This window comes from Pongo abelii, chromosome 11 (assembly GCF_028885655.2).
Source record: "Pongo abelii isolate AG06213 chromosome 11, NHGRI_mPonAbe1-v2.0_pri, whole genome shotgun sequence".
NCBI lineage: Eukaryota > Metazoa > Chordata > Mammalia > Primates > Hominidae > Pongo > Pongo abelii.
Window position 1 is genome coordinate 99,257,616 of NC_071996.2, and position 18,978 is coordinate 99,276,593.

Sequence of the window (18,978 nt, forward strand, 5' to 3'; positions counted from 1 at the left end):
ATGTTGTGGGGAGAAAGATTCTTTCACTGGCTTCATCATTTTGCTGCCCAAGTACTATAAATAGTATACCATTCAACCAATAAAATCAGTGTCTGCTTTGAGTTAAAGCTGACTGTGGGCCTGAATTTTAGCAATAGTCTTAGGCTGATGCCCTGCTGTTCCAAAAAGGGATTGCGTTGGGAGAGTCATCTATTTTCCTGAGGCCATACCTTTAAGTTACATGTGATGAGCTCATTCCTAATTGGAAGCAGATAGTATCTATGCATTATATATTCAGTGTAAAAGCATATGCCTTTTTTAAATAAAGAAAAACTGAAATACTTTGTACAACAGTTGGTGAAATAGATTGTGTGCATACCTGTGCAAATGTATATATACCTATACATATCAAACACAAGGTGAGTTATTTCTATCATTATTTTGTTATAGATAAATGTGATAACACCAGTTTTTTTTCTTTTTGTTTGATGAGTCATCATGTCACTCTTTTCAATTTGTTATATGAATACAATTTTAATAATTTTTTTCCTAGTTGCTTTCCTCCCTCATTTACATCATGCTATTTCAAAGCACACCATATTAACTTTTATAAGATGAGGAAAAAAATAAAAACACAGATTATGGTACTAAAATCATTCTATTTCATTGGAATATAGAGGATAATGCAAATATGCAATTTTATTCTGAGTGCTATGGACAATATATTCTGATTCCTATACCATAAAGTAAAATACCAATCACTGATATAAGTATTTATTTAGATTTAGTTCTTATCTACAAAGCAACTTGTTTTTCTATTTGATATTTTCACAAAGTTCCACTGATTTTTTTGTTTGTTTGTTTTGAGACAGGGCCTTACTCTGTCATCCAGGCCAGAGTGCTGTGGTATGATCTTGGCTCACTACAACCTCTGCCTCCTGGGTTCAAATGATTCTCCTGCCTCAGACATTTGAGTAGCTGGGATTATAGGCATGCGTCACCACGCCCAGCTAATTTTTGTACTTTTGGTGGAGATAGGGTTTTGCCATGTTCGCCATGCTGGTCTCAAACTCCTGGCCTCATGTGAGCTGCCTGCCTTGGCCTCTCAAATGCTGGGATTATAGGCGTAAGCCACCATGCCTGGCCAAGTTGCACTGATTTTTATATTCCCAAATTTGAAATATTTTTCTTAAGATTGCTTGCTGACTGGAAGGCACTGAGGTGGAAGGCAAGGTTTCATGTTCACATGAAAAGTTCCCTAATGCATAGAAAAGTCAATGGATTTGCCCTTAGCCACACAGCTTACGAGGTATGATAAACAGAGTTCAGTCCTTGGTTTCTTCTGGCTAGATCCATTTTATATGATAGATGAAGCAGCTAATCTTTAGTATTTGCCAAACTTTATTGCCTTTCTGTACTTTATTGCCAGCAGCTAACTACTTTTTTTTTTTTTTTTTTTAAAGACTATTAGAAATTAGTGGCAGGCATGTATGTAAAGTAGTTGCTCAGAAGGCCAGCCTCTCTCTGCTTAAGGTTATTTCAGTGAAGGCTTGAACCAGGCAGAACATTTTCCCTCAAGTTTCGGAATCATACATCTGAAACACGTGATGGAAACCCAGGCCCATTATCTGGTGAATGGTTTTTCTGATAAGAGATGTAAATGTTGGCTGATAAAAGCTAAATCAGAGAAAAGTTATCTTGAAGAAAAATGAATAATAACTTAACCAAAGAACTATTCTTATAAGGGTCAGTAACACTATGCTTTGATCTTGAAGAATCAAAAGCTATCTCCCACAAATATGCAGCTTATCTCTTTTGTCTATCAACACAGTGAATCCAGGCAAACAGAACAAGACAAAAAACAAACAGGCTGAGCACTCTCCCCTCCTTCCTTAACTGGAGCTACACAGAAGGAGTTGAGTGATGGTAGATATCAGGCCCTGGTCTGCAGCTTGTAAGTTTCCTGTGAATAAGAAAAACATCATCGCTTCTTGAGTCACAGGGATGATAGGATGAGAAAAAGAAAGGACAAAGGCACCAGAGGAGGTATGCCAACTGGGAAACTTTTCATCACTTTCCAGATATAAACTAGCAGTCTGTGAAGGCAACTGGTCTGATTTTTCAGGTGAGAACATATGAGAGGCAGGCTGAGACCAATTTTCTACCGGGCCAGCTAATTCATCACAATGACAAGCTATGGGTCATATGCTTCCAGGAACCAGACACTGGAACATGTCATCTGACGTACATCACACCAGTAAGTACTTTCGTATGTTGATATTGAGTCATTCTTTCAGTGAACATTTTCTGTGTGCCTATTGTGTGCCAGTCATGGTACCACACACTGGGAATCCAATGGGGAGTAAGAGAAAGTCCCTTTTCAAGGAGCTTACAGTGCAGTGGAAGACAGAAAGTCAAAAGGTAATTCTCATTTGATGTAAAAATATTTAAATTCTTCTGTTCACTTAATTGAAGCGTGGTTAGGCTTTATACCTGCTCCTGGTCTAAACAGTTCTTTATAAAGTCCTTTCATGTAGAAACAAAGAAGGCATTAGTTTACTGCCTGTAAAGAGAGCAGATCAAGGCTGAGGAAGAGACAGAAGTCAGCAGACGTCCTGGAAATGCCACCAATCTTTTCTGAGAAAAACAAATGAACCGCTTCTTGGTTACCAGGTATTTGCCCAGTATACTATAGACCAGTGATTCTCAAACTGGCATCCTTGGTCTACTAGAAATTTGCATACATAAGCTCAAGCTCTGCAAGAATTTTTAAATGTTGGGTCTTCACTTTGATGATCAAAGCACATGAAACAATATAATAATATTTTAGATGAGATGGATGACATTTATGACTGAATCTTGCCATATGACTTTGGGTCCCACGTTTGTATTTATAGGGCACTTGGTGCAAAGTGATCAGAGGTGAGCTTTTAAAGGGACGGCGAACACACCCGGCTGCCCTTAGGCTGCCAGGGCCTTGATGTTCAATATGATAATAACAGCAGTCCCCATCTGCCACTTACGCACACTTCGCTTAGCAATTAAAAAAACCTTTTCTCTTACTGTATTAACTTGCATCATGAAAATGATCAAGTGGGGTTAAGTAATGTACATGTAAATTACCACAGGCTAAAGAGAAAATAAAAGAGATGGATTTAAAAAGAAAATTATGCATTCATGCTAAATAATGCATAAAAGATATCCTGGCTCATTCTAAGAACAAAAGTTCTGCAATAGTTTGCAAATAGAAAAGTGGTGGTAGAATCCACTCATCCCAAGGCACATTCAATGATATGTTTTATCCTTCAGTATTGTATTTCAGGTTACACTATTAAATGAATTGGCTTATCAAACTAATGAATCAGTAGATAAAAATAAGCTTTTTGTTAAGAAGGAAAAACGATGACTGATAATTCCAAGGAGGCACATGCTAGGCCAGAGATGCAAAAATCAAAAGAATCAAGTCAAACACAAGCACAGAAAGGTGCAAATGTGTCTTTCCACCGATAATGGTCTCAAGATTGGTGATTTGGCTTCTGAAAAACAAAACACCCTCATATTAATAGCATTAATTCAAATGTTATTGATTTTTTCTAGTTTTTAACAACATATGTGGCTCCTAACAATTTCCCCTAAGAATCCACCCGGTGTTTCGAATAAACAATCTTGCTCTCTTTTTTTTTTTCTTTTTTTTTCCTGTGGCAGAGAAATAAAAAAAGAATTGGAAAGCTGATGTCCAATTATTTACTAAAACAGAATCCACTGGAGAGAAACGTAAAAGCAGGTAAAAAGGCAATCTCTTAACATGAAAACTCACAACTGGAAAACAAGAACCTAAACCATACAGCGACAAGCTCAGGAAAATGTCTCCAGCTACTGCTGTCTCTCAGACTCTCAAAATATGTGTAACCACTTCCTCCTCTGCAAGGAATCACCCCAGAAGATCAACTCTACTAGATCATTTGAGGACAATGAACAAAGTCTCAAGACTGAATTCCCACAGAAAACATTCCCATGAAACCACCCAATATTTTGGTGAAGTTAAAGAAGGTCATGTGTTCGGAGACAACCAGAAGCAGCAATGCTCAAAACCACAAAACTCTGGATTGCCAACTCTGCACATCCTGGTTCCTCTAGATACAGTTCAGTGGCACATTCACAAATACATGTTTTCAAAAACTGCCCTCAGGCAGTTCTAGAGAAATGCTTTGACTTGCCTAATGGTATAATGTCAAGAAAGGAAGACCAGCACTGATCATTCATACTCCTTATTACAGTCACAGGGCACTGTCTGACTTGACGGATATAGCCGAACAGTTGAAAGGTTATGGGAATTTAAGTCCATTATGGTCATATGATTCTTATGGACCCAGAGACGTGAAATTAATTGGCCACATGTGTAGGGACAAAGTTTGTCATAAATAGATATAAATTATCTGCATGCTAAGAACTTAAGAGAGTTACTTAACTCTGTTTCCTCATGTTAAAATAAACATAATTATAGAATGCAAATGAAATACTTAGCCTGGAGCCTATTATATAGGAAGCACTCAATAATTTTAAACTATTGAGTATATTATTAGATAGGCTCCATAATCATTTATTCCTTTTTCAACAGACAGTATGATCTATTGAAAATAAAGCCAAACTAGATTTCTGTTGACCTACTCCTTTTTCTGTTTGTATTGTTGGCAAGTTGTTCTAAATCAACTTGCCAACATATTATTAACATGTTATTAACATAGAAGGGATGCTTATTTTGTTTGCTTTGTAAGAAATGCTTCTGATTCAGTAACTGGGCAATTTATTTAAATATAAGTAAAAAGCAGATTTTATTAAAAACTACTTTGTGTTATCACAAATAATTCATTGTTCTCCATGATTTAGAAGTGGATTTATTATTCTTTTGGGGTTGGGGAAGGCACTGAGACTGGTTTCAGCACTGATATTTTGCTTTGGTCCACAGAGAGTCCAAGTCTAATGAGTTACTAAAGGAAAACGACATTTTACTGAACTGTTTTCTTCATAAATATAACAGAATGTAGGAAAAATCAACAGTAAAACAGATATACCTAAAATATGATTATTCCTCATGTAAGAAAACCATCTTGAAAATCATGATTGAACCACTTATTAGCAAAAAACCACAATACTTTGGAGACATATCCAGTGGATGAATGCATGTGTAATTTGGGGAATCTTTCAAAGTTACATCAGAGAACAATGTTTATCAGAAAATAATTTAACGTATATCTGAGTGTGATACTGTGAAAAGAACCTAAACTAATTTTGGCTATTGGAGTTCCTGTTTTGGGCCTTTTAAATTTTAGGTGATTGACTGTCCAGTTGTCTTAAAGTTGACATTAATAGTTAAGAGATTCCATGCATCAAAAATGTGAAAATTAGATATATACATATCATTCAAAAGCATATGTAGATCTATAAATTAGTACATCCATTCAAATAAAACATGACTAGCACTTATTCCTTTTGCAGAAGTCACAGAATAGATGACAGGTTCTAAGAATCTGTGTTCCTTACTGCCCTGAAGAACAAAGTCTCTAATCTCTTAAGAGGCCTACAAGATAATTAGCTGCTTGGAAAGATATTTTAATATACCTTTGGATGGCTTCTAAAACGTTATCTTAATGATACTGCCATGATATTTTGGCCCTCAGTAATTTCCAGCTAAACCTCGAGCCAGAAGGCTCAGTCCTCAGTCTAGGCATGGAGCAGTCAAGGCTGGTTTTATTGAGTAAATGTAAAAGATTTTAGAGAAAAGCTCCCTGTAGGAAACAATGTGAGAGCACCACTAAAAAGCCCTCCTATAAACAAATTAATAGTCGAATTAAAGACGGCCAGGCACGGTGGCCCATGCCTATAATCCCAACACTTTGGGAGGCCCAGGAAGGCAGATCACTTGAGGCCAGGAGTTCAAGACCGGCCTGGCCAACATGGTGAAACCCCATCTCTACTGAAAATACAAAAATTAGCCGGGCGTGGTAGTGCATCGCTGTAGTTCTGGCTACTCAGGAGGCTGAGGTACAAGAATTGCTTGAACCCGGGAGGCAGAGGTTGCAGTGAGCCGAGATTGTGCCCACTGCACTCCAGCCTGGGTGACAGAGTGAGACTCTGTCTGCTCCCCACCCCAAAAAGGAAAAGAGATCCTAGATCCTAGTTGCATTTAAATTATACCCACAGAATCACATTGGTCCATTTATATGCATGATTAATTTCAGGAATAGTGGTTTTTAGAATTAGAGTAAGTTTAGGGGCAAATTACTTTAAACTGAGTCCTTCTGATAGAACAAAGAAGTGAAGGGCAGACTACTAATATAATATTGATTTAAATTTACTGTATGCTTACTATGCTTACACAGTACCAAATGGTTTATACATATATTATTTTATTTAATCTTCAAAAAGATGCTGGAAGTTAGAAATTCCGATCCCCAATTTACAGATGAGGATGACAACTTGGAGGTTGTTTAATGTCTCATTCAAAGTCACCTGGTGGGTAAATTGCAGAGCCAGAATTCAAACCTAGGTCTTTCTGGCTCCAAACCTGAACAAAATCTTAAGAACTATACTCAACTACCTTCTAAGAGCCATTACTGCTGCTCTCCCAGTGAGACAGAGTCTACTATTAGGACTTCCCAATGACCATTACTATGTGGTGTCAATAAATTATTTTAATCAGGTGTTCAGGCACAATGGCTCATGCCTGTTATCCCAGCACTTTGGAAGGCTGAAGCAGGAGGATCTCTTAAGCCCAGGTATTCAAAATGAACCTGTACAACATAGCAAGACTCCATCTCTATTAAAAAAAAAACAAACATAAAACAGTTAGCAGGGCAAGGTGGTGTGCTCCTATAGTCCCAGCTACTTGGAAGGCTGAGGCAGGAGGATGGCTTGAGCCCAGGAGGTTGATGCTGCAGTCAGCTGTGATCGCGACACTATACTGCAGCCTGGGCAACAGAGTGAGACCCCCTGTCTCAAAAGAAAAAAAAAGAAAAGGTGTCTTTAAAAATTCAATAATTATCCCTCTGTAAACTGTCTGTAGGAAAATAATAGCCTCAGTCCAGATTTGCTATTATTTAAGTTTGGTACAGCAAAGACCAGAAGTTTGCCATGTTGGTCCAGACATCTGAGTGATAAGTAAACAAATCAGGAGAGGACTAAGGGAGAGAGCTAGGCAGGTCTTAACAGGAAAATGCATACAGATCAGCAGAAGTAAATTCATGCTATTTTCACCAAGTACTTCAGATGTTAACCAAGACAAACATTTCCAGTCTAATATTATATGTAGAAAAATTCATTTGCCACAAAGCTGGAAAAGAAATAGGTTAGCAATTTTGAACACTAGGGTTTATCTTATGAAAGATAGCTTTTGAAACTTTAACTTTTTATTACCTAAAATTCTGTATTGTTTGATAAATTTCAAAATCGGCGATTATTTTTAAAATAAAAAAAATTAAGAGTAAAATTAAACTCTAACAAAACCCCAGGGCTCTTCAAATAGGATAATGAAAGGAAATAGAAGGTTCAAGTCTGCATTTGCCTCTAGTCTGGTGAATCCTGAGACACATATCCATTTGCCTTTTGTGGTTCAGAATTTCTTGACTCCCAAGCTACTGATTTCCTAATAACATAAAATATGGAATGATCGAATCTACCCAGAATGACAAAATTATCACAGATCATGTCCTCATGGTGAGGGGAGTTATATAGGAAGCACTCAAGGAGGAAACAGCCTGCTGCCAAAAATAATCACTGGTGCCTGGGGAGAGCTGGACTAGCAGGGAACAGATTTACTGACTGGACCTAATAATCATATTAGAGGGGAAATTCTCAACTCTTAACTCAGGTTCATAGCCTTTCTCATTACACAGTGCTGTACAAACACCAATACTAAAAATTTTATTGAATTTTTAAATGTGCATTAAATTCACCTATAAAATATTGTTAAAGGTTGTTTTCTAATGAATATATTTGTATTCGTATAAAATGTTAGAACATTTTTTCAGCTTTTATTTTAATGTCATAGCATACAAACATCTTTCATGAGAACCAGTAGTAGCATATAATAATCCAATGGGGACACTACCCATTTTACAGATGGGGTACTGACTTTTGGAAGCTGATTTTTCTAACAGGGGAAATAAACATCTCCTGAGGTTTGTTTAAAAAAAAAAAAAAGGACCGCAACTTAGTACCATTCACATTTGCATGATAAATGAATTTATAGGGAGCAGTGATTTAAATACAGCAGTTGAAAGTAAAAGCCATATCACAATGCATGGAAAACCATAGCCACATAGACAGGAAGACACACCAGTGAAGTCTCAGGGAAGAGAAAACTATACATAGATGCAAACTAAATGAATTGCCTGCTATCCTCTGGCTTAGGATGAATCACAAGCAAACCAGAAAACACAAAGTAAAGAGGTATACCTACTTCAATCTCTCAAGGGCTACCACTTTTATCGTTATATTCTGGGAAAAATAAGAAGGAATATTTATCTTAAGTGGTGTGCCGCAGATAAGAAAGGACATATACAAAGCTATGTTGGTACTGGGAATCCTTGCTCCAGGTATGAATATAAGGTCCACAGTGAACTTTGACACATAGATTACTCAGTGGCTCCATTCCATGCATAAATCTGTTATCAAAAATATCATTGAAATAGGAAATTAAAGAAGCTCAACCTATTTCCCACCCCTGTGTTTCTGGGAATGCTCCTCACAACTATATAAAACAGAATGTTCTCTTAGATATACAAACTTCCCCTTTACAATGTTATGATAAGCAAAATATTTAACTCCCAAAAACTTGACAGAAAATGAAAGTGCAGTGTGACACACACTCTGGATAGGAGGAGTGGCATTATCTCATTGATTTAAGTTCCCCCTTCCTTTTACTTATCATGACTGCATCTGCTTCCCATGGTCACATTCTGTAAAGATGGAAATATATTTCATAGCCTATCAAATAATTGCATAAAAATAGATTACCATGTGAATCCTATGCTAGAAGAAAGATTATGCTTAACTGAGGACCCTAGATGCCACTAAAAAAAAAAAAATCTTCAACAATCTTTAGGAGATTAGAGACTTTTCAGACTCTAAAAAGCAGAAAGAAAACAAACAAAATGTGAAGCTACCAACTTGGGCCTGCAGCTTTTCCCTTTGTTAGGATCTGTTAAGATTCTGTCAAGTCATTAAAGACTAATGACAAATGCCCTGTCCAGGTATATTAGATCACCTAATCTCTCTGATGGTGGAGATTTAAAGATATGTTAATACGTATTACACACTAATGTGGAGTGCAGAGAAAAAGTGAAAAACTTCTTGAGTTTCCTCTTTTGTGGGGGATGGGGTACACTTAGAGGAACAGATATTAACTAGTGGTATGTGTTGGTTGGAAGTGGTAGAAGAGAGAGAAAATAGAGTTCTCTTTATTTTGTGATTAGCAAAAGAGGAAGAATTTTGTTTGTTTGTTTCACTTTGAGGTCGAGGATTGCTAACATTTCTAATTAGATCACTGAGGGGCTCCTTTCTACAATTTTTTAAAACTGAAACTTCTTACACAAGATTCTCTAGGGGAACATGGATTACTGAGTGGATGCCATAATAAACAAACATACAAAATCTTCACTTGCATAATTATTATAATTTTTCCGTGGTTAAGAACAGCATGCTTATGTTGGGGAAAGCACTAAGAGTTGAGTCAAATGTTATTAACCATGTGAAACCAGGTGAAACTGGGATTTTTATATGCACAGTGTTTATAGCATAATACTTGAAATTTTGTGTAGCTTCAGCCTTTACAAACTTTAGAAGGTAGTGACAACTTTAAAGACATGAGACCAAGGTCAGGCACAGTGACTCATGCCTGTAATCCCAGCACTTCGGGAGGCCGAGGTGGGTGGATCACCGGAGGTCAGGCATTCAATACCAGCCTGACCAACAAGGTGAAATCCCGTCTCTACTAAAAATACAAAAATTAGCCGGGTGTTGCGGTGGGCACCTGTCATCCCAGCTACTCGGGAGGCTGAAGCAGGAGAATCGCTTGAACCTGGAAGGCGGAGGTTGCAGTGAACTGAGATCACACCACTGCACTCCAGCCTGGGCGACAAGAGTGGGACTCCGTCTCCCCCCAAAAAAAAAAAGACATGAGACCAAGAATATCGTAAGAATATTTGGTAATTTATTTTCAAATCAACAACTATATACATATATATTTTTACATTCAGTATGTGCAAAATGCTATTCTAGATATTTGAACAGTAAAGAGGAAAAATAATGATGAGTTGGATATGATCCCTATTTGCAAGGCTCTTAAAATCTAATTGGAAAATAACGCATAAGGACTTGAAAAGTCAAATCAAAACACAAAAGTCATAAAGTCAAACCAGTACAAAGGACAATGTGATATGTTTCATGACTAATCATCAAAATAGTGTCAAGACCAAAGGTTACTGCAGCCAACTGTGCCATCAGAATTATACAGAGAGGTTTTGAAAAAATAATTCTTAGGCTCTACCCCAGACCTCTTGAATTAAATTTCTGGGTAGGGCATGGGAGAACAGGAGGTATAAATTCAGAGAAGGGAGAGGAATTGGAGGAGGCATGACCTGGCATTTTGTATTATATAAAGTTTCCCAGGTGATACTGATGAAAACAGTTTGGCACAACTTAGTGGATCAGTATTTGAAAATCACTGCTGTGGGCCAGGATGGTACCACCAGGCAAATATACTTCTACCAGTAAAGGTGACAACTGGACTTGGGGTTAAGAAAGATTTTCAGGAGAAACTCTTCTTTTCCTATCCCCACTGATGCCTAGCACACTTAGATAGAGAAATACTAGCCTAGATCATGAAAGTGAGAGTCCACAGTGGAGTTGAAAGATTTCAAGGAGAGAAATCTTCTGCTGGGTTTTAGTGGAAAAATCTTGCTTCCCAAACTTAGAAGGAGAGAAAAGCTTGCCAGGGAAGGGGAACAGCATGTATACAGGAAAGTAAAACTGGGCTTGAGAAATGATGTTTTGAAAAGTTGTTTAGAAGAGAGGGCTCATGCAAGAGGAGGCTCGGTTTTAGAGAGTATCAGATTCCCTACTTAGGTTCTAATCTGTTTTTATTATGGAAAAATGTGAATACCAAGTCTGGAACTCTATATATCTCAATTCAATAAACTGTATGCTACTTTTGCTTACTTAAGTTACACTCAAAAAGGTATGTCATTAATTTCATTATAATCTGCACATCTAGGATAAACGCTTGGCTTAAATTTTTTTTTCATATTTCTTTTTTTAAATAGGGTTCTGGGTTGTTTAGTTGATTTTATTCACCTTTATTTTCTTTTTTGAGACAGAGTCTCATTCTGTCGCCAGGCTGGAGTGCAGTGGTGCGATCTCAGCTCACAGCAACCTCCACCTCCTGGGTTCAAGCGATTCTCCTGCCTTAGCCTCCCAAGTAGCTGGGTCTACAGGCACGCACCACCATGCTCAGCTAATTTTTGTATTTTTAGTAGAGACGGGGTTTCACCATGTTGGGCAGGATGGTCTTGATCTCTTGACCTCGTGATCTGCCTGCCTCGGCCTCCCCAAGTGCTGAGATTACAGGCGTGAGTCACCGCGCCCGGCCGATTTTATTCAACTTTTATACTTAATAGAGAGAAGCCAGCACTACAATTCCTGGTGATGATGACAAAATATTTGCATACAAGATGTTTTTGCAAAGGATGTCAGAAAGAAAGAATAAATTTCCAAGACAACTATCAGTACAACTAAGATTTAATGGTTTGTGCTTATGCAACTTGAACCAAATACCAATATTATTGTTACCTGAGTGAGTGATTCCTGGTAAGGTCAGGTTGACGCTCCTGTAGAATTTCAAAGATATTGGGTTGACGTAGAAATGCAACAATCTTGTCATTGTAAGCTGAAAAAAAAAATCAGAAAAGACAACAATTTAAAAAAGAATCTATTATTAGTTTCATGTATATAAATCCAAACTTGTGTGCCCCACCGGGTTCAAGCAATTCTCCTGCCTCAGCCTCCCAAGTAACTGGGATTATAGGTGCCTGCCACCATGCTCAGCTAATGTTTTTTGTATTTTTAGTAGGGATGGGGTTTTGCCATGTTGGCCAGGCTGATCTCAAACTCCTGACCTCAGTTGATCCACCTGCCTTGGCCTCCCAAAGTGCTAGGATTACAGGTGTAAGCCACTGTGCCCAGCCTATAAATCCAAACTTTTCAAAATCATCTGTTTTTCAGCCAGGCATGGTAGCTCACGCCTGTAACCCCAGCACTTTGAGAGTCTGAGTTGGGAGGATCCCTTGAGCTCAGGAGATTAAGACCAGCCTGGGCAACATAGTGAGAACTTGTTTCTATTGAAAAAAATAAAAATAAATGAAATCTGTTTTTCTGGCTAATATTACTTATACTCAAAGTTATAGTTTGGAACTAGACTGTGCCCACCACTATACGTGCTTACATTCCAATTTGTATCTAACCTTTTATATGATTATTGGACTTAGGTCTGTTAGCTGTGGCTTAATTAAACATTCTTAGTAAACTCATTTGACAAGCCATATTTATTATCAAATGGCAAGATGAGGTCACCAACGAGATTCTAGATCTTGATCATTTTAAGCTTACGAAAATCAGCCTCACAGAAATGACAAGTCAGAAATGAAAAACCATCTTCTGATTAATTAGCAGCCAGCCATGGAGGTAAAGAGGCAGAACTCAATTTGCCAAAATATACTAGTTGCCAGCAACAACTAGGACCAAAATGCAGAGGACAAACTATTCTCAAACTCTACGTGGAAATAAATGCCATTAAGCCACAAATAGCTCTTTACCAAACCAACTATACCAACAGCTACAACACAATCATCATTACAAACCATGAACAAAATGTGTTTAGAAAAATCTAAATCCCAGTCAAGGTTGGCTAAAGAAACTTAAAAATAGTTAATTAAAATTGATTAAGGATACCGTTAATACTTCTTTTGTCAAGAAAATGAATTTGTTTACTTAAGATGATTCATCTTGATTATATTTGTTGATAATCATAAATAGGCACAAATATATTTAAATTCACACAACTAGGACAGAGTGTCTAAATTCTTAAACATCAGAGATTCTGGTATAGGATATTATCAAGATACATGCCTTTCTTTAACAAATAATTAAACAAAAGAAGTATAATAATTCTGTAGAGATCTGCCATTTCCAATCTTACCTGCATCATGTTGCCTATAACATATCTATTTTAGTTATGTATATTTATATATACAATAACAATAACAATTTTAAAGAAATACTATCTGCTAAAGTGGAATACCATTGTCAACTCAAATGTTCCCTAAGTGCACATTTCACTACATATGAATAATGAAGACACTTGGATAATTATTGAATTGGGGTTTATAGTGCATCCGAACTCAGAGCCCACATAACTTTCTAAGCAACAATTTTATAGTGCTTTAAAATTCCATGTGCAGTATTTAGTGTCATATTAGTAATAACATAAAAAAAAACCTAGACTGTTAGACTTCAACCCTAGATTTCTTCTTATCCAGAGGTCAAACTTCTTAGGTCATGGGCATTATATTGAATTTCACAACAATTTTTTTTTTTTTTTAAAGAAAATGTTTTAAAACAAAGATAAATGGAGAGCTGGTCTAATTTTTTTTTTTTGAGACTGGGTCTTGCTCTGTCCCTAGGCTGGAGTGCAGTGGTGTGATCTCGGCTCACTGCAACCTCTGCCTCCCAGGTTCAAGTGATTCTCCTGTCTCAGCCGCCCGAGTAACGGGGACTACAGGTGCGTGCCACCATGCCTGGCTAATTTTTTGTATTTTTAGTAGAGATGGGGTTTCACCGTGTTAGCCAGGATGGTCTCGATCTGTTGACCTTGTGATCTGCCTGCCTCGGCCTCCCAAAGTGCTGGGATTACAGGTGTGAGCCACTGCGCCCGGCCAACCTAGTTTAATTTAAGATGGAGCACAGAGCCCATATGGCCTCCCACCAGTCTGTCCACTCCACCTGCCTTAGGCGCTCCAGGTTTGGCAACCACTGATCTACTTCAACCTCATCCTTTTAATAACAACTCAAGTTGTTTTATAGGCCTTTCTCCCACACTCATTTATTTTTATTTTACTATTTTAGAGGTTCTTGCTGCCTTCTATTTGTGACAAAAGCCCTTAAGAATGTGCTCTGATTGTTTATTTTGTGAGGCTGCTACAGATTCACACACCATTTAAATTCTTTCTTGGCCTTAAATATATACTAAGTATATGCTAGTCCAAATTCTTAATTTATAATGACTGCATAATATATTACCTTAATAAATTATTTTTCCTTAACTTCAATAATCTAATATGATACCTCTACTCAGGAAAGGTAGGGTGGTATTAAAAAACAATCTCATCCTTTAGGATATTACAAGACAGAAGCCCTTTGAGACTCAAGTCTGTAGGATTTCGTTATACATTTCTTAAGGATAATGCAGCAATTTCTCAATACAGGGCAAAAAGTAGCAGGCTAACAACAGGGGAAGTATCAGCACAGTGTACATGGTACAGATAATGGCACAAAAGGACAGATAATTTCTGGAAAGGGATGACATACCCACTGGAACCATGTCCTGGTACTGTGGCCTACTGACTGTATTGAATGTACTGGATGGCCTGGGAAGAACTGGTGGTCCTGCATGTCGAGAATCTTCTCCTACCTGCAAACAGAAGCATCATTTATGTTCTGCACCAAGAGCCAGAATGCTCTATATCAGCATCCCAAACCAAGTTGTTCAAAATATTAACAATGAGCATGGTGAAGTACCACTTGATCAGAACAGACACCAGCTGTGGGGCTGAAGCAGGGTTCTTAGTTATTGAAAGCCTTGTTTAAGTGGCAAATGGCAGGGGGGAAGTTGAGGCATCCACATTCTTGAGAGGGGCTGGGGCAGTGACTCTTTACCAAGCGGCACAGAAGTAGTTCAATCTGCTTATAATTACTGAGGCTGCAGCAGCTAAACAGCAGACTTGTTCATCAGGACTAACTTCTGCGTTGACAGAGCACAGTCTACAACAACACAATCAAAGGGAAGACTGAGTGGTATAAAGTGTTTTGGGGCAGTGCCAAGATATTTCTTCTTTTGGCTAAGGCAGGCCAGGGAATTCCCTGGCTCAGCAGAGGAGGGGTTGAAGAGCAGCAATCTTCATGTGGGGTTCCGAGTTATGTGTTATCATCTCCTCAGGAGCAATTTTCCATGTCTATTAGAACACCTGGTACAACAGATCTTTCTGGTTTGAGCCTCCCACACCACGGTCCCAATAGGAGCAGGTGTGGAGGAGCTAAATAGGGTTGTCCTAACCAGAATTATTTATTGCACCTAATATAGATTTAGAAACTCATACACACAAGTAGATAAGCAAAAATACCCATTAACAGCCTTACCAGAAAACTCTAATGTTGTTTTCACTTCTGCTTTAGCATTTTCCTCCATATTACAGAAATCTTTTGAGACAATAGCAGAACAGTAGTACGAGAGAATAAGAAAAAATAACATACTGTACTGGATTTATAAACTAGGATTTTGAAAACAGAGTTTTATTCCACCCACTACCATTTGCAGCCCTTTTATCATGTTGTATCATTTGGGTATTTGCTGAGGATTTTTCTAAAGACTCTAATGCTGGAAATATCCTTCCCACCCTCCACCGCTTGCTTGTCCTTCAAGAATGCTCTCACTCATTCTTCAAAGCGTAGTTCAAACAGCCCCTCCTTGACAAGGTCTTCCCTCTCCCTCAAGCCCAAGTTAAATACAACCTCCTCTGAGCTCCCACAGAACAAACAGAACAAGCAGCTGCCATTGTGAACAGTTTATATTATTTGTCAATTATACCTCACTAAAGTTGGAAAGATATAAATAAAAAGAAAAAAACATGATTATCTAAAGGTATCTAAAGGTAAAAAAGAAAATTTACAAAGCATTTTTCATTCATATTTTTATTCATTTGTAGTATAGTTTCATATTTTCCTTTCCTATTAAGAATGCGGGAAATGTGTGGGTCGGGCACGGTGGTGGCTCACGCCTATAATCCCAGCACTTTGGGTGGCCAAGGCGGGCGGATTACAAGGTCAACAGATCGAGACCATCCTGGCCAACATGATGAAACCCCATCTCTACTAAAAATACAAAAATTAGCCAGGTGTGGTGGCAGGCGCCTGTAGTCCCAGCTACTTGGGAAGCTGAGGCAGGAGAATCTCTTGAACCCGGGAGGTGGTGGTTGCAGTGAGCAAAGATCATACCACTGCACTCCTGCCTGGCGACAAAGCAAGACTCCGTCTTAAAAAAAAAAAAAACAAAAAACGCAGAAAATGTGTTATTTATTTGCATCCCTCATAACAGCAACCACTATGTTTCTTCATTGTAGCAGGTGTTTGGTGTTAACTTGTCAGATGGAAAAGACATCAATATTTTCTACTGAATGGAATATTTGCTGAACGAATATAAGATGGTGGCTCAAATGACTCATGTATGTAACTAGAAGTCTTCTCACCCTGCTTCTCTTGAGTTACTGGCTTTGAGGAATGAATACAGCTACTCTCTGGGGAGATCTGATCACTAAGTACAGATTGTTAGTCAGATAACTTATCATTTCAACACTCCAATATATACTTTCTCTCCTCACAGTATGTTGTCATGTCTCATCATTTCCCAGAAATGCCAAAGGTCTTCTCCCTGAGACCTCAGTCCTTGCAACCAGACCAGCGGACAGTGGGCAATCCCTCTGACGGGCAGCACTTCAGGATGTGCATGCTTCCAACAGCTGTGTCAGAAAGGACACTCCCCCAGAAGGTTTAACAACGTAGAGGGCTGGACACTCAGTCTGTATGGAGTTATCTCTGGGCCACTGCTCAGTTTCCAGCCATAGGAGGAAAAGTCTTAATGTATCCGTTAGGGTCCCTCTCTCATAAAGGTTACTACTACTAGACCATGAAAATAATTCATGTTTTAAGGTAGAGGGGTTGAAAGAAAATGAAAGTATAGCTATTAATCTCATGCATGTTTTACCAGAAAAATAGTCCTGACTAGACCAAACAGCCAGCTTCATACTGTGAAGTCATGATAAGTTGAGTGGTTAAAGGGCATGGGCTATGCAATAAAATATCAGACAGAGCCCTAGTTGTGCTACACATCGCACACAAGGTCCAAAGGTGAGAGGTCTGTTCTGCTTTTAAGATGAATGTTGTTAGCGTCATTCAGTTCACCACTAATGGGTTACATGACAGCAAGGTAAAGATTTACTAGCTACTCATAAAACATAAATATTTTTGCACATATCTCATCCTGTAATATATTTGTATATCATTTTTATACGAGCTTCTCATGTGTACCCTTCTATATCTGCACTTACAACCAGCAAACACATGATGCCTTGGAGCATGTATGCAAATCACCAGGGGAAATTCCAAGAGTAGAATTTTGATGAATCAGATCCAGTTATTTATTGTATTCATATTTTTTCTTATACAAAATATATGGCTACAAAGATATTTGATGTACAATACTGAAAATATGACATGCACATAGACACAGAAAAGGCATGTAAAGGTGGGTAAAGGATCCTAATTCTATTGTCTAAGGGAATTTTCAGAAGCATTGTAAATCAAGTGACGGTATATAATCAAATCATAAGCCCATATGAAGGAGAAGAAAACTTGACTTAAGACATCTCTTTTATATATTGAAGCTGAAAAAGGAAGAAGTGAAACAAGACTTGTTCTTTTTTTTTGGTTAGGGTATTAGAGGGCCCTCGTGTGGTTACCATTGGTCCCTGCAAACCAGTAAAGTAGAGCAGTTTTTAGTAACTCTTAGTTCAGCCCTTTTTCTCCAGGTACATAAAGTATATAAATCAACTCTCTCAAAAATATCCTAATTTTAAAGAATACTAGTGAGTATTCCATAATCCTGTATCCCTGGATGAATATTTTAATGTAATATAGAAAACTTCACTTAAGAAATTCTATCATCTCAGACCAGTTAGAATGGCAATCATTAAAAAGTCAGGAAACAACAGGTGCTGGAGAGGATGTGGAGAAATAAGAACACTTTTACACTGTTGGTGGGACTGTAAACTAGCTCAACCATTGTGGAAGTCAGTGTGGCAATTCCTCAGGGATCTAGAACTAGAAATACCATTTGACCCAGCCATCCCATTACTGGCTATATACCTAAAGGAATATAAATCATGCTGCTATAAAGACACATGCACACGTATGTTTACTGCAGCACTACTCACAATAGCAAAGACTTGGAACCAATCCAAATGTCCAACAATGATAGACTGGATTAAGAAAATGTGGCACATATATACACCATGGAATACTATGCAGCCATAAAAAATGATGAGTTCATGTCCTTTGTAGGGACATGGATGAAGCTGGAAACCATCACTCTCAGCAAACTATCACAAGGACAAAAAACCAAACACTCATAGGTGGGAATTGAATAGTGACAACACTTGGACACAGGGGGAGGGGGGAGGGGGGAGGGATAGCATTAGGAGATATACCTAATGTAAATGACGAGTTAATGGGTGCAGCACACCAACATGGCACATGTATACATACGTAACAAACCTGCACATTGTGCACGTGTACCCTAGAACTTAAAGTATAATAAAAATATATATATACATAAAAAAATAAATTCCATATTTAACCAAGTTACATTCATTTCTTCCTGTGAGGCTGAAAATGGGTGTGCAAATGGGCTTATCATTTTCCTGTCTTGAACATTTTAGTACATTATCAACTCCCTCTCACCTTCCTCTGAGTCAAAAAATCTTAAATTTCTTCAGTTTTGCCTCATATATCCTACCTTTTTAAATTTGTGATTTAGGCTGTATGTATTTCCAGAGAAGCCCTGTCAACATTGGAAAGCTTTTCAGCCTCTAAATCAAACTCAAAAAAAAAAAAAAA

At 38.0% G+C, this 18,978-nt stretch overlaps 1 protein-coding gene and 1 long non-coding RNA gene across 9 annotated transcripts in view; one reads left to right on the forward strand and one right to left on the reverse strand.

Moving 5' to 3' along the window:
• Window positions 1–18,978, reverse strand: part of HECW2 (HECT, C2 and WW domain containing E3 ubiquitin protein ligase 2) — a 399,402-nt gene that overhangs the window by 59,786 nt on the left and 320,638 nt on the right. For all 8 annotated transcript variants that reach the window (XM_063712948.1, XM_063712946.1, XM_063712951.1 and 5 more), the window contains 2 exons: window positions 14,620–14,722; window positions 11,827–11,923 (listed from right to left, as the gene is read on the reverse strand). In XM_063712948.1, coding sequence (XP_063569018.1) covers window positions 11,827–11,923; window positions 14,620–14,722 — 200 coding nt within the window. The remainder of the gene's footprint in view (window positions 1–11,826; window positions 11,924–14,619; window positions 14,723–18,978) is intronic.
• On the forward strand, window positions 1,804–4,841 carry LOC134759612 (uncharacterized). Its single transcript, XR_010136067.1, has 3 exons — window positions 1,804–2,025; window positions 2,105–2,236; window positions 3,685–4,841. It is a non-coding gene; the product is annotated as an uncharacterized LOC134759612 (long non-coding RNA).